The sequence below is a fragment of the Platichthys flesus genome, chromosome 9 (assembly GCF_949316205.1).
Source record: "Platichthys flesus chromosome 9, fPlaFle2.1, whole genome shotgun sequence".
NCBI lineage: Eukaryota > Metazoa > Chordata > Actinopteri > Pleuronectiformes > Pleuronectidae > Platichthys > Platichthys flesus.
The window spans coordinates 18,359,603-18,379,630 of NC_084953.1; the positions used below are offsets into that span (position 1 = coordinate 18,359,603).

The 20,028-nt window shown below is 39.9% G+C and overlaps 1 protein-coding gene and 1 pseudogene across 1 annotated transcript; both read left to right on the plus strand.

The window, feature by feature from the left end:
• The first annotated feature begins 919 nt into the window (after window positions 1–919).
• LOC133960833 (uncharacterized) lies at window positions 920–12,877 on the plus strand. Its single transcript, XM_062395678.1, has 18 exons — window positions 920–1,150; window positions 1,404–1,569; window positions 1,666–1,818; window positions 1,895–2,055; window positions 2,223–2,399; window positions 2,487–2,625; window positions 4,335–4,522; window positions 4,641–4,782; window positions 4,980–5,153; window positions 8,006–8,277; window positions 9,142–9,307; window positions 9,404–9,556; window positions 9,633–9,793; window positions 9,961–10,137; window positions 10,225–10,363; window positions 11,840–12,027; window positions 12,132–12,273; window positions 12,429–12,877. Exons 1-18 carry the CDS (start codon window positions 959–961, stop codon window positions 12,602–12,604), a joined length of 3,066 nt encoding a protein of 1,021 aa, XP_062251662.1. The 5' UTR covers window positions 920–958; the 3' UTR covers window positions 12,605–12,877.
• A 1,841-nt stretch (window positions 12,878–14,718) lies between these two features.
• Window positions 14,719–18,925, plus strand: LOC133960834 (cytochrome P450 2J4-like; annotated as a pseudogene).
• The last annotated feature ends 1,103 nt before the right edge of the window (window positions 18,926–20,028 follow it).

Sequence of the window (20,028 nt, forward strand, 5' to 3'; positions counted from 1 at the left end):
GTGAGGGTTAAGGACAGAGGATGTCACACCCTGTTAAAGCCCTATGAGATGAATTGTAATTTGTGAATATGGGCTATACAAATAAAATTTGACTGATTGATTGATTGATAATGTGAACAGGTCAGCTGTCAGGGGATCCCACTATAAAGTTCCAGTTTGGTCTTTTATGCTGCAGTGGATTGGCTCGTCAACCAAACACTCACACCATGTCCTACAAAGTGACATGCTATTTCCACTCCATGCCAAGACAGCTTGTTGGTGTACACTACTGTCAACTTTAAAATATTTGTATAAGAACACTTAAAAAAAGGCAATAAAACATCAAACATCATAAATAATCTCAAATAAATATCGTATGAGAATAAATTAAATCAAGGTCTCACACTCAGCTAGAATTGCATTATAGCTGGACTTTAGCAATGATTTAAAGGTAACCATGCTCTTAATGGTTCATTCATTCTAATACGAACAGATCAGCTGTTAGAGGAAACCACTGCAAAGTACAAGTTTGGTCTTTTATGCTGCAGTGGATTGGCTCGTCAACCAAACACTCAAACCTTGTCCTACAAAGTGACACGCTATTTCCACACCCTGCCAAGACAACTTGTTGGTGTACACTACTGTCCACATTCAATATATGTATAGTAGACTGAAACACTGCGTATGCTTTGTACACAGTGACGAAAACTCAACAAAGTTTGTGCATAGTACTACTGCTTTAAGTTTCCTCACATCTAGCCTGACAAAGGTCTGGTTTGTTGATGGAAAGGTAGGCGTGGGTTATCTGTCACTGATTACAAAAGTACAATGTCAGGACCATTGTACAGACTTTGTACTGATTGTTTTATTTATATAACTGACCAGAATAAAAGGTTGGACACTGGTGCTACACTGGTCAGTAGAGAAAGAATTGGAAACGACAGACCTTCCTCCTGCTGCTGCTTTGGCTTTTGAAACCATGTGGCTTTATGATTTTTTGTTGAGTTTCGACCTTAAGGGGTTGATTCTGTTTCTGCTCATTTTTATTTTAATGGCAGATTTCATCAAACACAGGAATCCACCAAATTACCCTCCAGGACCGCCTGGTCTGCCCATTGTGGGGAATTTCTTCAGTATGGACAGCAAAAATCCATCCAATTATTTTACCAAGGTAAATATTACAGGTGTGCTTTATTACAACATGTATAACTTGGACAAATAACTTGAAATAATTTACTAATTTAATCCTTTTTAGAAATTCATTAAGAGAATGAAATCTTAAACTATGCTTTACCTGATAATCTGTTAATTTTATCTAGAAGGATAGTTGAAATTTTGTTATTGTGCATTAGTGGGTATTATATATAATTGAAATAGTTAAAAAATACTTGGCTCACCTGAATCTTCCTCTCTCATGTCGGCAGCTGGCTGATGTCTACGGGAACGTGTTCAGTGTCCGCCTCGGGGGGGAAAAGATGGTGTTTGTGACTGGGTATAAGATGGTGAAGGAATCCATAGTGGCACAAGCTGAGAACTTTGTGGACCGACCACACAGTCCGATGGTTGACAGGATATACAAAGGCGGCTCAGGTGGAAACATCCCTCTCTTTCTCTTGTCCAGTGCAGAACAGAAGTGACTTCCCACAAGTTGATCACTCTTTTATTCCTCTGCATGGTCGTGTGTAGGTGGTCTGTTCATGAGTAATGGTGAAACATGGAAGAAACAGCGGCGTTTTGCTTTATCCACCTTACGCACATTTGGCCTGGGTAAAAGTCTCATGGAGCAGAGCATCTGTGAGGAGATCCGATACCTGCAGGACGTGATGGAGAACGAGAAAGGTGGATAAAATGCAGCATACAATAAGGTCATAATCCCACATGAGGAGTTGTCCTAACATGGACTTCTCTCTTCCAGGTGAACCTTTCAGCTCATCAGGCCTCTTCAACAACGCTGTATCCAACATCATTTGCCAGATGGTGATGGGAAAACGCTATGAGTACAGCGACCACAACTTCCAGACCATGCTGACATATCTGTCTGAGGTTATCAGGCTGGAAGGCTCCGTATGGGGTTCCGTGAGTCAATAACACACATAAAGTTTAATCATCGTACGAGAGAGCGCTCTCAGGTGTAATTGAGAGGGTTGATTCTCCGTAACCAGGAGGCCCACGTCTCTGCTCAAAATTTAAAAGTTGAAAGAAAAATGTTAACTTTCTTTCCTCTGCTGTTTTCTTACGTGTAGCTGTATGAATCGTTTCCCAACGTGATGAAGTACTTGCCAGGTCCTCACAACAAATTATTTAGCAACTATATCGACCTCCAAGACTTCATGAACCAGGAGTTACAGAGGCACAAGAAGGACCTGGACCACAGCAATCCCCGGGACTACATCGACACTTTCCTCATTCAAATGGAAAATGTACGTGGCCAGATGTGTTTTATGTAGAGTTTTAGCCCTCTCCCTCAAACTGCAAATCATTCACCACTATATCCACTCTCTGAACAGCACAAAGACACCGACCTGGGCTTCACTGACCATAATCTGATTATGTGCTCTATGGATCTATTCCTGGCCGGAACAGAGACAACTGCCACCACATTGCAGTGGGCTTTGGTTTATCTCATCAATAACCCAGAGATCCAAGGTAGGTCACGTGCAAAGCTGCATAGAAAGCTGTGAAATAGGAAGGAAACGTTTGCATCCATCCATACTTAGTAAATGCTACTACTTATTAATACAAACATCATCATACGGACACACATCATGCTAACATGATAATTTTATGCAGGAATAATGATAAATATGTTCAACTTCTTTGTTCAGGTTGTTAACATGCTAACATTAGCTAATTAATTAAAATGCCAGGGTGATAGACTAAAAGATTTACCTGATAATGTTGCTACTTGAAATGTTAAAGGAAACAAAGTCTTTACAATACATCTTAAGGGAATAATGAACATGAGTACCAAATGAAACCATCCATGTTGAGTTGTTCTGGACCATAGACTGTGTCAAGATGGACAACCCATCTCCAACTCCTCCTATTATCCAGAAAAGATGCAAAAATGCCCTCTTTGCAGTAGCATTCCAGGAGGTGAAGCCACAGTAGCAAAGTCAGTCAATATTGTAACCATCCAAAGGAAGACTCACAACAAGCTACAAGCATGTGAAACGATGTAATTTGCTCCTGTAGAAGACACAAGTTCATGTAACAACTGTATTATAATATATACAGATATTATTCGCAATGTCAAGGAGTTGCACGACACGATCCACAATCCTGAAGTTTAATAGCAACATTGCTGATTGGTGGAGCCCGCTGTTACCATGGAAATGCTAACAACAACAATGAATACAATGTTGGCTTAACTTGGCTCCAATCTGAAATGATGAGATTGTTCAGCTTTACATTAGGTTAATATAATATACACTATACGAAACATTATATATGACACAAACTACAATATATTGCATCAACAACATGGTTAAAAGTCCAGAAGAAGTACACTACAAGTTTTTGGAAAGGGATCGGTCTTGTGCAATTGAAACAGTAAACATGACTGCATTAAATGGTGTGCCTTCCGCCATTCAATAAATATGGTTATCAGAAAAGATATTGAATATTAATATTACAAATATTAACTTTACCTCTCGGCACCACACTTCAAAGGAAGGGAAAGATAGCCAATTTATTGATTAAGTCTCTTGAAAGTACTAACTACAAATTTGGAACTCTGATTAAATATTAAATGAATAACTATAACCAAAATCACCATATAGACAGTTAGAAAAGCTGAAGAATATAGAGTCATATACAGTGTAGAGGTCTGCAAAATTCACACTAATGCAACATTCATTAAAACATTTGTGAAAGGGAAACATTTATTATGAAGATAATCAATTATAAAAACACAAATTGCTTAAGGTGTACTTACTATATACAGATGTGAATGTGAGTATGGGTGTCTGTTTGACTGAGTGTCCTTTCAAAATGTTGCATCATGGTCTGGACCAAAGCAGTGGACTAATCTACTTTTCAACATTGGCAACTTTAAAGCGGTTTTGAAGGATAGGAAATATTAGTATGGCTACTTTTATTAATTTTTTAAACCAAATCAAGGCCCAAGGGGATTGAACAGTTCAGATAAATGATATTCTCCTTAGAAGAACACTTCATGAATCAGATGTAACAAAAAAACAAATGGATTAGCAGCAGCTAATATATATGTGTTTCAGTGGCAATCTAACAGACATGAAGACAGGATCATGATGTTTGATGGCCGACCGAGGAATACAGTTTTTTATATTTCCCCCTTGCCATAAGCTAAAACCATTTATTTGTTGAATATCAAGAAAAGGTCCAGGCAGAGATAGACGGAGTGATCGGACAGAGCCGTCAGCCCACTATGGCCGACAGACCCAACATGCCCTACACTGACGCTGTCATCCATGAGATTCAGAGAATGGGAAACATTGTTCCTCTGAATGGACTCAGAGTAGCTGCCAAGGATACAACACTGGGTGGTTACTTCATACCTAAGGTACAATGTAATATTTAAAGTCAGAACATGACATATTTATATAAGAAAAATAAATGAAATATGTGTGTTTTGTTGTTGCAGCATTGCTTGTTGTTAACCTATGAATCGTGTTTTTTAGGGTGCGTCCATTATGCCCATGCTGACCTCAGTGCTGTTTGACAAAGATGAGTGGGAAACCCCGCACACTTTCAACCCAGGACACTTCCTGGATGCTGATGGAAAGTTTGTGAGGAAAGAAGCTCACCTGCCTTTCTCTGCAGGTAAACCATGCAGATTAACCTCCATTTTAAACATGACCTAGAATATACATCTTGGGATCTTGTGCTCTTACACGTGTGTGTCTGTGTGTGTGTGTGTGTGTGTGTGTGTGTGTGTGTGTGTGTGTGTGTGTGTGTGTGTGTGCGTGTGTGTGCTTGCGTGCGTGCTTGTTTGTGTGCGTGTGTCTGTGTCGCTTCAGGGAAACGTGTGTGTCTCGGAGAGGGCCTGGCCAAGATGGAGCTGTTTCTGTTTTTGGTAGGTTTACTGCAGAAGTTCTCTTTCACGGCTCCTGACGGTGTCGAGCTGAGTACAGAAGGCGTAACTGGAGCGACTCGAGTGCCGCACCCCTTCAAGGTTCATGCCAAGGTTCGCTGAATTAGGCGACATCTCACTGAATCAACGCGTTTCAGGACAAGACACAAGCAATCAGAAGAGACGGCTCATTCTGATGCTGTCACTGTTGTATGATCATGTACTGAAGAACTGCTTAGTCTCTCTGCCTGTTCATTTAACTCTGTGTGATGGAGTTAGTGATTTATAAGTTTTTATTGATTTGTTGAAAGTTTCAGTTTAAAATTTGTTTGCTTTTGTTTAATTAAGGAAATCGTCAATTAATAATAAACTGACATGGTTAAATAAATACATTTAATTAAATGAAATGAAATTATTTGATCATTAATTGGTTTATATTACTGATAAAAAAGACACATTAAAACAATATAACATGAGATTGAGTTGGTTGGTGCAGCTGTTAAAACATTGACGCTTATATTTATGCAATATTTTCTCTGGAGGAGGTGCATCTGTGAATGCAAATGTCCGTCTGTCCCCCAAATGTAAAGTCCGTAGAAATCCAGCAGAATCCAATGTGTAAACACAGCAGGGGTTGATGACGCACGACAGACACATGAATGAAAAAAAGAAATCAAATATCTCCTGGTGAAAAAGCAGTTTCCACACGTAGAGGACACCGTCAAAGATGTCGAGAGTTTCTGGTGATAAGAGCCGACACTGGTTTCTGTGTGTTGTCAGGAAAACCACTTGATCACTTCCTGCCTTAGTCTGCTGCACCCTTCTGCTCCACCTCTCACCTGTATAATGCAGAGGATATGTTGCTGTGATGTGCATGAACATGATGTATATTCAGCTAAGAGATCTTTTGAACATGGTTATAAAACATAATGACATTTACATATATGATGCCTTATGCTCAGACTTTTAATTACTATTCCAGATGTGTTCTGTTAGTTTCCTCCCTTCCCTGAATGTTTTTTGACCCGCTTATGGAATGGTAAAAGAAGGGATGTTGTTCAACAGGTCCGTAAATCTTAGGTACAACGCATGCCCAAATTAAGTCACCTTATCTCTAGTTTTGGGGTAAACACCTCCCCTATAAGAGTCCTTGTCTTGCAAGAGACGAGCCAGATTTTCACTTATTGGCTTGTGTGTTATCTGTGAGTTTCTAGAGCAGGCTGACCTGTGAAACTTCTTGTAATAAACATTGTATACGTGTAAGTACTGGGTCCGCGGTTTCCTTCCTTCAACAACAACATCGACAAGACTCTGTTGCTTGAAAGACACGACAAGTGAAAGACAAACTCTGAGTAAACTCTGCAGCCAAGTTTCTAGATTTTACCCGAAGGTCATGTCTGAAACGGCTCAACACTGGAGATGTCAGTTACACTATCCTCAACGGTCATCCAAAGCTCTCGTAGCAGTATTTCAAATAATTCCAGCTATAAAATATCTCCACAAATTTCCTCACAATGTTTTAACCAAGCTGACTGCTTATTTTAAGCAGTTGAAGGTATTTTTTTAAAGCCCACTGAGTAATATTGTGATATTTGTGGGAGTAATAACGCAGCCTCTCCTTTTCTTAAGCTCAGCAAAGATAAAACACAATTGTTAGAAAATAACATAACCAGTACATATGCACATACCTCCACATACATCCACCAAGCCCCAACAGTCCTCTTCTGAAACCACATTTAAATGCATTAGGTCGCTATTTGTATTAGGATCTGTGCCACACTGCAAAATATCAGTCCCCTAAACATGTCAGATTTTTCTCATCAAGATCCATGACTTGGTCTCTGAGAAATCTTATTATATATTTAAATGGCACCATATCCATAACAAATCCTGGACTGCTCTGGATCCACACCAGATTTTGATTGGCATTTCCTCGGCCGATGTTTCCTCCTTCCAAGTTTTGTGGAAATCTGTACAGTTGTTTGTGTGTGATTCTGCTTAAAAACCAAAAAAAAATTCAACTGACAAAGGTGAAAACTTAACCTCCTTGTGGCTCGTCAAGTTAAGGTCCACAATCTGAGAATCATCCTCATGCAGATTGTTGTCTCTCACTGGCCATTAAAATGTATCTGTACATGAGCTGTGAGTCAGCAGAGCATCAGCCCATCTCTAGCAGGGAACAAATGTGATCCTACTCAGTCATTTCCTCGACTGTGCTCCTCCTCTGCTCCATGACGAGGGGATTCATCTCCTTCTGTGACTTAATCTGAGGGGACTCCTGCTCGTCTCTATCACTGCTCTGCTGCTCGTGTACTTTCTGATCTGATATGGATGACGCTTGTCTTTGACTAAAGTGCTGAACAAGCTTATAATGTAAAAAAAAACATAAAAATAGATATAAAAACACAAAGCAATACAACATAAAAAATCATAAATAATAGAGAATAAAATATTGTACAAGAACAAACAGAATCAAGGTCTCAAAATCAGATTGAATTGAAAGCCAGAGAGAAGAAGTGGGTCTTGAGCAATGTTTCTATGCTCTGATTGTTTCTAATGTGAACAAGTCAGCTGTTAGAGGAAACCACTACAACGTTCCAGTTTGGTCTTTTATGCTGCAGTGGAATGACTCGTCAACCAAACACTCAAACCGTGTCCTACAAAGTGACATGCTATTTCCTCACCATGCCATGACAGCTCGTTGGTGTACACTACTGTACATATTCAATATATGTATAAGTACAATGACACACTGTGTATGCTTTGCACACAGTGACAAAAACTCAACAAAGATTGTGCATAGTACTACTGCTTTAAGCTTCATCACATCTAGCCCTGACAAAGGTCTGGTTTGTTGATGGAACGGTAGGCGTGGGTTGTCTGTCACTGATTACACAAGTACAATGTCAGCACCTTTGTATAGACTTTGTACTGATTTTTTATTTGTGTAACTGACTAGAATAAAAGGTTGAACACTGGTGTTATACTGGTCAGAAGGAAAAGTATTGGAAAACACAGACCTTCCTCCCAGTGCTGCTTTGGCTTTTGAAACCATGTGGCTTTATGATTTTTTGTTGAGTTTCGACCTTAAGGGGTTGATTCTGTTTCTGCTCATTTTTATTTTAATGGCAGATTTCATCAAACACAGGAATCCACCAAATTATCCTCCAGGACCGCCTGGTCTGCCCATTGTGGGGAATTTCTTCAGTATGGACAGCAAAAATCCATCCAATTATTTTACCAAGGTAAATATTACAGGTTTCAACTTCCACAGCTTTTAAGTTATTCAAGTGTTCATTTATTAATAAATATCATTAAATCTGTTAAAACAGACTCATTCTTACACATTTAAACTTGGTTGGATTTGATTGAATTAATAGAACATAAATATATTCAGTTGAATATTCGTATTGTTTCTATCAGGATAGTGGCATATGTGCTTTATGACATGTAGAACTGGGTCACACAACTTGAAATAATTTACTATTTGATTCCTTTTTAGAAATTCATAAAGATTATGAAGAAAGATAGTTGACACGTTGTTATTGTGCATTAGTGGTATTGTATAAAATTTAAATAGTTAAAGTGGACATATTATGAAAATTCCACTCTTCTACTCTTTAATTTGGGTATCTGGCATGTCTACCCTCCCAAAAACTCTGGAAAAAAACAAAGCCGGCGATTTGTTGTGGTTCCTCTATGTCAGAAACGATACGCTAGAGTGCGTCGAATGGGATTACGACCGAAATAAACATCATAGTCACACCATGCCCATGTAGGGAGTCTCGCTACATGGCCTTGGACGAGCGAGCTAATGCTAGCCGGGCTCCATCGGCCCGGTTAGCTCGCAGGCTGAAGTTAGCCGGGGAGCCGGACTCCCCTAGCTAGGCCTGTGGAGCCCTCAACAAAAGGTCAATCTGAGGAGGGCTGTTTTAGACAGGGTAAAAAGGTGCTGTTTTAAATTATCCTTGTGGTATTTTGACCAAAATATGTTACAGACATTTCATTAAGAACCCAAGGAACCATATCAACAGTGGTAAAATGGGCATAATATGTCTCCTTTAAAAAACTACTTGGCTCATCTGAATCTTCCTCTCTCATGTCGGCAGCTGGCTGATGTCTACGGGAACGTGTTCAGTGTCCGCCTCGGGGGGGAAAAGATGGTGTTTGTGACTGGGTATAAGATGGTGAAGGAATCCATAGTCACACAAGCCAATAACTTTGTGGACCGACCACACAGTCCGATGGTTGACAGGATATACAAAGGCGGCTCAGGTGGAAACATCCCTCTCTTTCTCTTGTCCAGTGCAGAACAGAAGTGACTTCCCGCAAGTTGATCACTCTTTTGTTCCTCTGCATGCTTGTGTGTAGGTGGTCTGTTCATGAGTAATGGTGAAACATGGAAGAAACAGCGGCGTTTTGCTTTATCCACCTTACGCACATTTGGCCTGGGTAAAAGTCTCATGGAGCAGAGCATCTGTGAGGAGATCCGATACCTGCAGGATGTGATGGAGAACGAGAAAGGTGGATAAAATGCAGCATACAATAAGGTCATAATTCCACATGAGGAGTTGTCCTAACATGGACTCCTCTCTTCCAGGTGAATCTTTCAGCACAGCAGGCCTCTTCAACAACGCTGTATCCAACATCATTTGCCAGATGGTGATGGGAAAACGCTATGAGTACAGCGACCACAACTTCCAGACCATGCTCACATATCTGTCTGAGGTTATCAGACTGGAAGGCTCCGTATGGGGTTTTGTGAGTCAATAACACACATTAAGTTTAATCAATGCTCGAGAGTGGACGCTCTCAGGTGGAATTGAGGGGTCGATTCTCCGTAACCAGGTGGCCCACGTCTCTGCTCAAAATTTAAAAGTTGAAAGAAAAATGTTAACTTCCCTCCCTCTGCTGTTTTCTTACTGTAGCTTTATGAATCGTTCCCCAACGTGATGAAGTACTTGCCAGGTCCTCACAACAAATTATTTAGCAACTATATTGACCTCCAAGACTTCATTAACCAGGAGTTACAGAGGCACAAGAAGGACTTGGACCACAGCAATCCCCGGGACTACATTGACACTTTCCTCATTGAAAAGGAAAATGTACGTGGTCAGATGTGTTTTACGTAGAGTTTTAGCCCTCTCCCTCAAACTGCAAATCATTCACCACTATATCCACTCTCTGAACAGCACAAAGACACCGACCTGGGGTTCACTGACCATAATCTGATTATGTGCTCTCTGGATCTATTCCTGGCCGGAACAGAGACAACTGCCACCACACTGCAGTGGGCTTTGGTTTATCTAAACAATAACCCTGAGATCCAAGGTAGGTCACGTGCAAAGCTGCATAGAAAGCTCTGAAATGGAGGGAAACAGAAGTTTGCATCTATCCATACTTAGTAAATGCTAATACTTATTAATATAAACATCAGCATATGGACACACTTATACGCACAATGCCAACATGATCATGTTATGCAGAAATTATGATGAATATGTCAAGTTCTTTGTTTAGGTTGTGTACATGCTAAAATTTTATAATTAATTCAAAGATGAGGCAGATTTACCTGATAATGTTGCTACTTGAAATGTTAAAGGATAAACAAAGTCTTTAGATTACATCCTAAGAGAATCATGACCATGAGTACTAAATTAATCTATCCATGTTGAGTTGTTCGGGACTATAGACTGTATCAAGATGGACAACACATTTCCACCTCCTCCCATTATCCAGAAGAGATGCAAAAATATCCTGGATACATACACTGCCCTCTTGCACTTCTGGATTCTTTGCAGTAGCATTCCAGGAGGTGGAGCCACAGTAGCAAAGTCAGGCAGATACAAATGCTCGACCAATCAGAAGTCAATCACATTCACATTCTAATTAGATGTTTTGATTACCAGTCAATATTGTTACGATGATGTTATTGTTAAAATGATGTTATATGCTCCTGTAGAAGAAACAAGTTCATATATTAACTGCGTTATAATATAAACAGATTTTATTTGCAATGTCAAGGAGAAGCACTAAGACCCACAATCCTGAAGTATAATAGCAACCTTGCTGATTGGTGGAGCTCTCTGTTACTATGGAAATGCGAACAACAACAAAGAAATACAATGTTGGCTTAACTTGGCTCCAATCTGAAATGATCAGATCGTTCAGCTTTAAACTAGGTTAATATACTATACACTATACGAAACATTATACATGAACAACAAACAACAACATATTGTAACACTATATTATTAACATGGTTAAAATTCCAGAGGAAGAACGCTGCAAGTTTTTGGAAAGGGATCTTTCAAGTTGAGCAATTGATACATTAAACGTGACACCATGAAATGGTGTGCCTTCGCCATTCAATAAATGTGATTATCACTAACGATATTGAATATTACCATTAAAAATCATAATATTAAATAGCCATCATGTCGTCCATCTTACAATTTATGGTCTGGACGAAAGCAGTGGACTAATCTACTAATCAACATTGCCACCTTTAAAGCAGTGTTTAATGAAATGAACACTTAATATGGCTTATTTTATTTTTCATTAACTAAATCAAGACCCAAGGGGATTGAACAGTTCAGATAGATTATTTTCTCCCTAGAGGAATACTTCATGAATCAGATTCAGATGGATTAGCAGTAGCATATATATATATATATATATGTGTGTCAGTGGCAATTTAAAAGACATGAAGACAGGATCATGATGTTTGATGGCCGACCGAGGAATACAGTTTTTAATATTTCCCCCTTGCCATGAGTTAAAACCATTCATTTGTTGAATTTCAAGAAAAGGTCCAGGCAGAGATAGACGGAGTGATCGGACAGAGCCGTCAGCCCACTATGGCCGACAGACCCAACATGCCCTACACTGACGCTGTCATCCATGAGATCCAGAGAATGGGAAACATTGTTCCTCTGAATGGACTTAGAGTAGCTGCCAAGGACACAACACTGGGTGGTTACTTCATACCTAAGGTACAATGTAATATTTAAAGTCAGAACATGACATATTTATATAAGAAAGAGAAATGAAATATGTGTGTGTTGTTTGGTGTTAACCTATGAATCGTGTTTTTTAGGGTGCGTCCATTATGCCCATGCTGACCTCGGTGCTGTTTGACAAAGATGAGTGGGAAACCCCGCACACTTTCAACCCCGGACACTTCCTGGATGCTGAGGGAAAGTTTGTGAGGAAAGAAGCTCACCTGCCTTTCTCTGCAGGTAAACCATGCAGATTAACCTCCATTTTAAACATGACCTAGAATATACATCTTTGGATCTTGTGCTCTTACACGTGTGTGTCTGTGTGTGTGTGTGTGTGTGTGTGTCTGTGTGTGTGTGTGTGCGTGCGTGTGTGTGTGTGTGTGTCGCTTCAGGGAAACGTGTGTGTCTCGGAGAGGGCCTTGCCAAGATGGAGCTGTTTCTGTTTTTGGTAGGTTTACTGCAGAAGTTCTCTTTCACGGCTCCTGACGGTGTCAAGCTGAGTACAGAAGGAGTTACTGGAACGACTCGAGTGCCGCACCCCTTCAAGGTTCATGCCAAGGTTCGCTGAATTAGACGACATCTCACTGAATCAACGCGTTGCAGGACAAGACACAAGCAAATCACAGAAGAGACGGCTCATTCTGATGCTTTCACTGTTGTATGTTCAAGGACTGAACACCTGCTTAGTCTCTCTGCCTAATTCTGTGTGATGGAGTTAGTTATTTGTAAATTTGTATTGATTTGTTGATAGTTTTAGTTTAAAATATTTTTGCTTTGGTTTAATTAAGGAATTCATCAATTAATAATAAACTGACATGCTTGAATAAATTAATTAAATGAATTGAAATGAAATCATTTGATCATTATTTGGTTGATGTCACTGATAAAAAACACATTCAAAACAATATAACATGAGATTGAGTTGGTTGGTGCAGCTTTTATAACATCAATGCTGGTATTTATGCAATATTTTCTCTGGAGGAAGTGCATGTGTGAATGCAAATGTCCGTCTTTCCTCCAAGTTTAAAGTCCATATAATGTGTGAACACAGCAGGGGTTGATGACGCACGACAGACACATGAATGAAAAAAATTAATCAAATATCTCCTGGAGAAAAAGCAGTTTCCACACGTAGAAGACACCGACAAAGATGTCAAGAGAGTTTCTGGTGATAAGAGCCGAGACCGGTTTCTGTGTGTTGTCAGGAAAACCACTTGATCACTTCCTGCCTTAGTCTGCTGCACCCTTCTGCTCCACCTCTCACCTGTATAATGCAGAGGATTTGTTGCTGTTGTGAAGGCTGCTGTGTTGTGCATGAGTGAAAGACAAACTCTGAGTAAACTCTGCAGCCAATTCTCCAGATTTTACCCGAAGTTCATGTCTGAAACGGCTCAACACTAGAGATGTCAGTTACACTATCCTCAACGGTCATCCAAAACTCCCGTAGCAGTATTCCAAATAATTCCAGCTATAAAATATCTCCACAAATTTCCTCACAATGTTTTAACCAAGCTGTCTGCTTATTTGAAGCAGTTGAAGGTATTTTTTTAAGCCCACTGAGTAATATTGTGATATTTGTGGGAGTAAATAACGCAGCCTCTCCTTTTCTTATGCTCAGCAAAGATAAAACACAACTGTTAGAAAAGAACATAACCAGAACATATCCACATACCTCCATATTACTCCACATACCTCCACCAAGCCCCAACACTCCTCCTCTGAAACCACATTTAAATGCACTAGGTCCAGATTTGTATTGGGATCTGCACCACTCTGCAAAATATCAGTCCCCTAATCATGTCAGATTTTTCTCATCAAGATCCATGACTTATTATATGAGAAATATTATTATATATTTAAAAGGCACCATATCCATAACAAATCCTGGATCTGCTCTTGATCCACACCAGTCTTTAATGGGCTTTTCCTTGGCCGATGTTTCCTCTGTCGTGGCAATTTCTACAATCCCAACTTAACAACGAGGAAATGAGACTCAAATCTCTTACAGTATTGTCACACTTTAATGCTCAGAGCATGGTGCATGCAACAAAGGTTAGTTTGTAATATGCACACCGATGGGAAGCAGTTCTTTGTCTTTATACATTTGGCTCACCCCTCCCACTCTGGTTGGGGTTGTTTCAAGTCAAAGGTTTGGATCTTCTGATGAAATCTAGACAATAATGCCTTAGAAAAAAAGCAATCAGGCCAAGATGAATTCAGTAGTACAGGATACAGCATGATCAAGGTTACATTGTATGAGATTCAATCATGATCAATCAAAGGGGAAATAGTTGTTTGTGTGTGATCCTGCTTAAAACCGACAAACATGCTGCTTGTCTTTATCCCTGCTCTGCTGATCGTGTACTTTCTGATCTGATATGGATGAGGCTTGGTTTTGACTAAAGTGCTGAACAAGCTTAAAATGTAAAAAAAACATTAAACATCATAAATAATTGAGAATAAAATATTGTGCGAGAACAAATAAAATCAAGTTCTCAAACTCAGATTGAATTGAAAGCCAGAGAGAAGAAGTGGGTCTTGAGCAATGTTTCTATGCCCTGAGTGCTTCTAATGTGAAAAGGTCAGCTGTCAGGGGAAACCACTACAAAGTTCAGGACTGGCTCATCAACCAAACACTCAGACCTTGTCCTAAAAAGTGACATGCTATTTCCACACCATGCCATGACAGCTCGTTGGTGTACACTACTGTCCACATTCAATATATGCATAGTAGACTGAAACACTGCGTATGCTTTGCACACAGTTACGAAAACTCAACAAAGTTTGTGCATAGTACTACTGCTTTAAGTTTCCTCATCTACCCTGACAAAGGTCTGGTTTGTTGATGGAAAGGTAAGCGTGGGTTATCTGTCACTGATTACACAAGTACAATGTCAGGACCTTTGTACAGACTTTGTACTGATTGTTTTATTTATATAACTGACCAAAATAAAAGGTTGGACACTGGTCGGTTGGACACTGGTCAGAAGAGAAAGAATTGGAAAACACAGACCTTCCTCCTGCTGCTGCTTTGGCTTTTGAAACCATGTGGCTTTATGATTTTGTGTTGAGTTTCGACCTTAAGGGGTTGATTCTGTTTCTGCTCATTTTTATTTTAATGGCAGATTTCATCAAACACAGGAATCCACGAAATTATCCTCCAGGACCGCCTGGTCTGCCCATTGTGGGGAATTTCTTCAGTATGGACAGCAAAAATCCATCCAATTATTTTACCAAGGTAAATATTACAGGTTTCAACTTACACAGCTTTTAAGTTATTTGAGTGTTCATTTATTAATAAATATCATTAAATCTATTAAAACAGACCCATTATTACCCATTTAAACTAGGTTGGTTTAATTGAATTAATAGAACATATATTTATTCATTTGAATATTCATATTGTTGCTATCAGGATAGTGGTAACTGTGCTTTATAACAACATGTACAACTTGGTCACACAACTTGAAATAAAATTTGATTCCTATTTAGAAATTCATTAAAATAATGAAACCTTAAACAATGCATTACCTGATAATCTGTTATTTTTATGAAGGAAGAATGTTTACACGTTGTTATTGTGCATTAGTGGGTATTGTATTTAATTTAAATAGTTAAAAAATACTTGATATACCTGCAGGACGTGATGGAGAACCAGAAAGGTGGATAAAATGCAGCATACAATAAGGTCATAATCCCACATGAGGAGTTGTCCTAACATGGACTCCTCTCTTCCAGGTGAACCTTTCAGCACAGCAGGCCTCTTCAACAACGCTGTATCCAACATCATTTGCCAGATGGTGATGGGAAAACGCTATGAGTACAGCGACCACAACTTCCAGACCATGCTGACGTATTTGTCTGAGGTTATCAGGCTGGAAGGCTCCGTATGGGGTTTTGTGAGTCAATGACACACATAAAGTTTAATCATTGCCAGAGAGGACGCTCTCAGGTGGAATTGAGGGGTCGATTCTCCGTAACCAGGAGGACCACATCTCTGGTCAAAATAGAAAAAATTAAAGAAAAAGGTTAACTTTCTTTCCTCTGCTGTTTTCTTACTGTAGCTTTATGAATCGTTCCCCAACGTGATGAGCTACTTGCCAGGTCCTCACAACAAAATATTCAGCAACTATATCGACCTCCAAGACTTCATGAACCAGGAGTTACAGAGACACAAGAAGGACCTGGACCACAGCAATCCCCGGGACTACATTGACACTTTCCTCATTGAAAAGGAAAATGTACGTGGCCAGATGTGTTTTACGTTGAGTTTTAGCCCTCTCCCTCAAACTGCAAATCATTCACGACTATATCCACTCTCTGAACAGCACAAAGACACCGACCTGGGCTTCACTGACCATAATCTGATTATTTGCTTTCTGGATCTATTCCTGGCCGGAACAGAGACAACTGCCACCACACTGCAGTGGGCTTTGGTTTATCTCATCAATAACCCTGAGATCCAAGGTAGGTCACGTGCAAAGCTGCATAGAAAGCTGTTTGCATCTATCCATACTTAGTTTGCATCTATCCATACTTAGTAAATGCTAATACTTATTAATATAAACATCAGCATATGGACACACTTATACGCACAATGATAACATGATCATGTTATGCAGGAATTATGATATGTTCAACTTCTTTGTTTAGGTTGTTAACATGGTAACATTTTATGATGAATTCCAATGTGAGGCTGATAGACTAAAAGATTTACCTGATTATGTTGCTACTTGAAATGTTAAAGGATAAACAAAGTCTTTGCAATACATCTTAAGGGAATAAAGACCATGAGTACTAAATTAATCCATCCATGTTGAGTTGTTCTGGACCATAGACTGTATCAAGATGGACAACACATCTCCACCTCCTCCTATTAACCAGAAAAGAGGCAAAAATATCCTGGATACATACGCTGCTATTCCTTCATTTAAGTTGATCAGAAGGAGAGGTTTGTTCCATTCACAGAGTTGAGTAGAAGAAGAATCGAAAAGAGTGATGAAGTGAGCTGGACAGCCACACTTCTCCTCTCTGAGTGTTGAGTAGAAAGAGAAAAAAGAGAGGTGGGACTTGGCTTATATTAACCTGATGACATTCTTGGTTAATAGTGGTTGAAACTGTGTCCCTGGTCAGTTTTCACACCTCTGTATGAAGTTGAAGCACACTTGGAGACTGATTCTGGCTGCTCTGGTTTGTCTAAAAGAACAAAGAAAATGTGCTCAGGCTTCGACTGTAGTTCACAAATACCAGGTCCCGACATTCATTTTAGTTTGGGTTACGTCTCCTCTACTAACATGGAGGTGGCAGGGTTTATGTTCTATACTGCTGCCATCCACTTTTTGGTAGCCATCATGTCGTCCATCTTACGGGCTATGGTCTGGACCAAAGCAGTGGACTAATGTACTTATCAATATTGGTACCTTGAAAGCGGTGTTGAATGATAGGAACTATTAATATGGCTAATTTTATTTAAAAAACTAAATCAAGGCCCAAGGTGATTGAACAGTTCAGATAAATTATTTTCTCCCTAGAAGAACACTTCAGGAAACAGATCTAACAAAAAAAACAAATGGATTAGCAGTAGCATATATATATATATGTGTGTCTGTGGCAATTTAACAGACATGAAGACAGGATCATGATGTTTGATGGCCGACCGAAGAATACAGTTTTTAATATTTCCCCCTTGCCATGAGCTAAAACCATTCATTTGTTGAATTTCAAGAAAAGGTCCAGGCAGAGATAGACGGAGTGATCGGACAGAGCCGTCAGCCCACTATGGCCGACAGACCCAACATGCCCTACACTGACGCTGTCATCCATGAGATCCAGAGGATGGGAAACATTGTTCCTCTGAATGGACTCAGAGTAGCTGCAAAGTACACAACACTGGGTGGTTATTTCATACCTAAGGTAGATTGTCATTTAAGTCAGACCATTACATCTTTATATAAGAAAGAGACATGAAATAAGTGTGTGTTGTTGTTGCAGCATTGCTTGGTGTTAACCTGTGAAGAGTGTTTTTTAGGGTGCGTCCTTTATGCCCATGCTGACCTCGGTGCTGTTTGACAAAGATGAGTGGGAAACCCTGCACACTTTCAACCCCGGACACTTCCTGGATGCTGAGGAAAGAAGCTCACCTGCCTTTCTCTGCAGGTAAACCATGCAGATTAACCTCCATTTTAAACATGACCCAGACTATAAATATTGTGCTCTGACACCTTTGTGATTGTGTGTGTGTGTGTGTGTGTGCCTGTGTGTGTCTGTGTGTGTGTGTCTGTGTGTGTCTGTGTGTGTGTGTGTGTGAGGAGTTTATGGAACGATTCGAGTTCCACCCCCCTTCAAGGTTCATGCCAAGGTTCGCTGAATTAGGCAAAATCTCATTGAATCAATGCGTTACAGAACAAGACACAAGCAAATCACAGAAGAGATGGCTCATTCTGATGCTTTTGTTGTGTATATTCGTTAGAGTAGACCATGTTGGGACGTGCCTTAAACACAAAGACAGGCTTCAATTTATGATGCTTGCCCTCTGGACACTCAGACATTCTCAGAGAGTCCACCAGATGTTTGTCTTATTTACTCTTTACCTTTTGGGGATGACTTTTGACCTAGGGAATTATCTCTGACCAGCTAATGGATGGGATAAGAAGGAATGTTCTTGACCAGTGTGTCTTCATGTTCGGACACAAAAACATGCCCTTATTTAGTCAAAAGTCCCATGGGGGACGTCATTTACCTGAAGTCAAAGGTGGAACCAACGTCCCTATATAAATGTGTGTAAGACCGCCGCACATCAGATTGCATTATTTGGCTTGTGCATCTCCAGGTTTCTAGAGGGCTGACTTGACTGGTGAAACTTCTGTGTAATAAAATTTGTTATACTGAAGTACTTAGTCCTCGGCGTCCTTCCTTCATCATCAACAACTTCGACGACACTCTGCTGCTTGAAAGATACAGCACTTTCACTGTTGTATGATCAAGTACTGAACACCTGCTTAGTCTCTCTGCCTAATTATGTGTGATGGAGTTAGTGACTTGTAAATTTGTATTGATTTGTTGATAGTTTCAGTTTAAAATATTTTTTAATTAATGAAATCATCAATTAATAATAGACTGACCGGGTAAAATAAATAATTGATAATTTATTGGTTCATGTCGCTGATAGTCCGTAGAAATCCAGCAGAACCCAATGTGTGAACTCAGCAGGGGTTGATGACGCACAACAGACACATGAATGAAAAAAGAAAATAAATAACTCCTGGTGAAAAAGCAGTTTCCACACGTAGAAGAGACCGACAATGATGTCAAGAGAGATTGTGGTGAGCAGAGTCAATACGTCACTTCCTGGCTTGGTCTGCTGCACCCTTCTGCTCCACCTCTCGCCTGAATAATGCAGAGGATTCGTTGCTGGTGTGAATGCTGCTGTGTTCTGCATGAGTGAAAGACAAACTCTGGGTAAAGCCAATTTCCCGAAATTTTACCCGCAGTTCATGTCCAAAACGACTTAACAGTAGAGAAGTCGTATAAATCAACTAATATTCTTGAAATATGCCATATCCCACAGATTGTTCTCTCTCACTAGTCATTAAACTGTATCTATACATGAGCCGTGAGTCAGCAGAGCACCAGCCCATCTCTAAAGGCCGGCGCATGCTTCTGCGTTTTCAGAGACATGCAAGGACACACAAGCGCAAGTGTCCCTTGCACTTGCGTACCCCTGCTTGCTTGCTAACGTGCGTCACCGAATTTTTGTAACTATACGACAAAGCTACGAAAGCCTCACGCAGCCCGTAAGGCTATGATTGGTCTGCTAACTACATCCTTTCTGGAGTCACATTTTCGGTTTCATGCCCCATAAGAACAATACCGGCAGAAACCAAGGAAGGATTTATGAAAAAAGAATATGGACCAAGTAGAAGAGCGTTTGGCAGAAGAGATCTGAAAGTATGACCACTTGTATAACCCGTCATTGGCGGATTACAAGGACGT

Bases quoted from the DNA above. Each gene is read 5' to 3' on its own strand.
- LOC133960833 (XM_062395678.1), top strand. From the start codon at position 959: ATGTGGCTTTATGATTTTTTGTTGAGTTTCGACCTTAAGGGGTTGATT. The intron at 2,626-4,334 runs GTAGGTCACGTG...TTGAATATCAAG, and splicing joins CAATAACCCAGAGATCCAAG to AAAAGGTCCAGGCAGAGATA. The intron at 12,028-12,131 runs GTACAATGTAAT...CGTGTTTTTTAG, and splicing joins GTGGTTACTTCATACCTAAG to GGTGCGTCCATTATGCCCAT.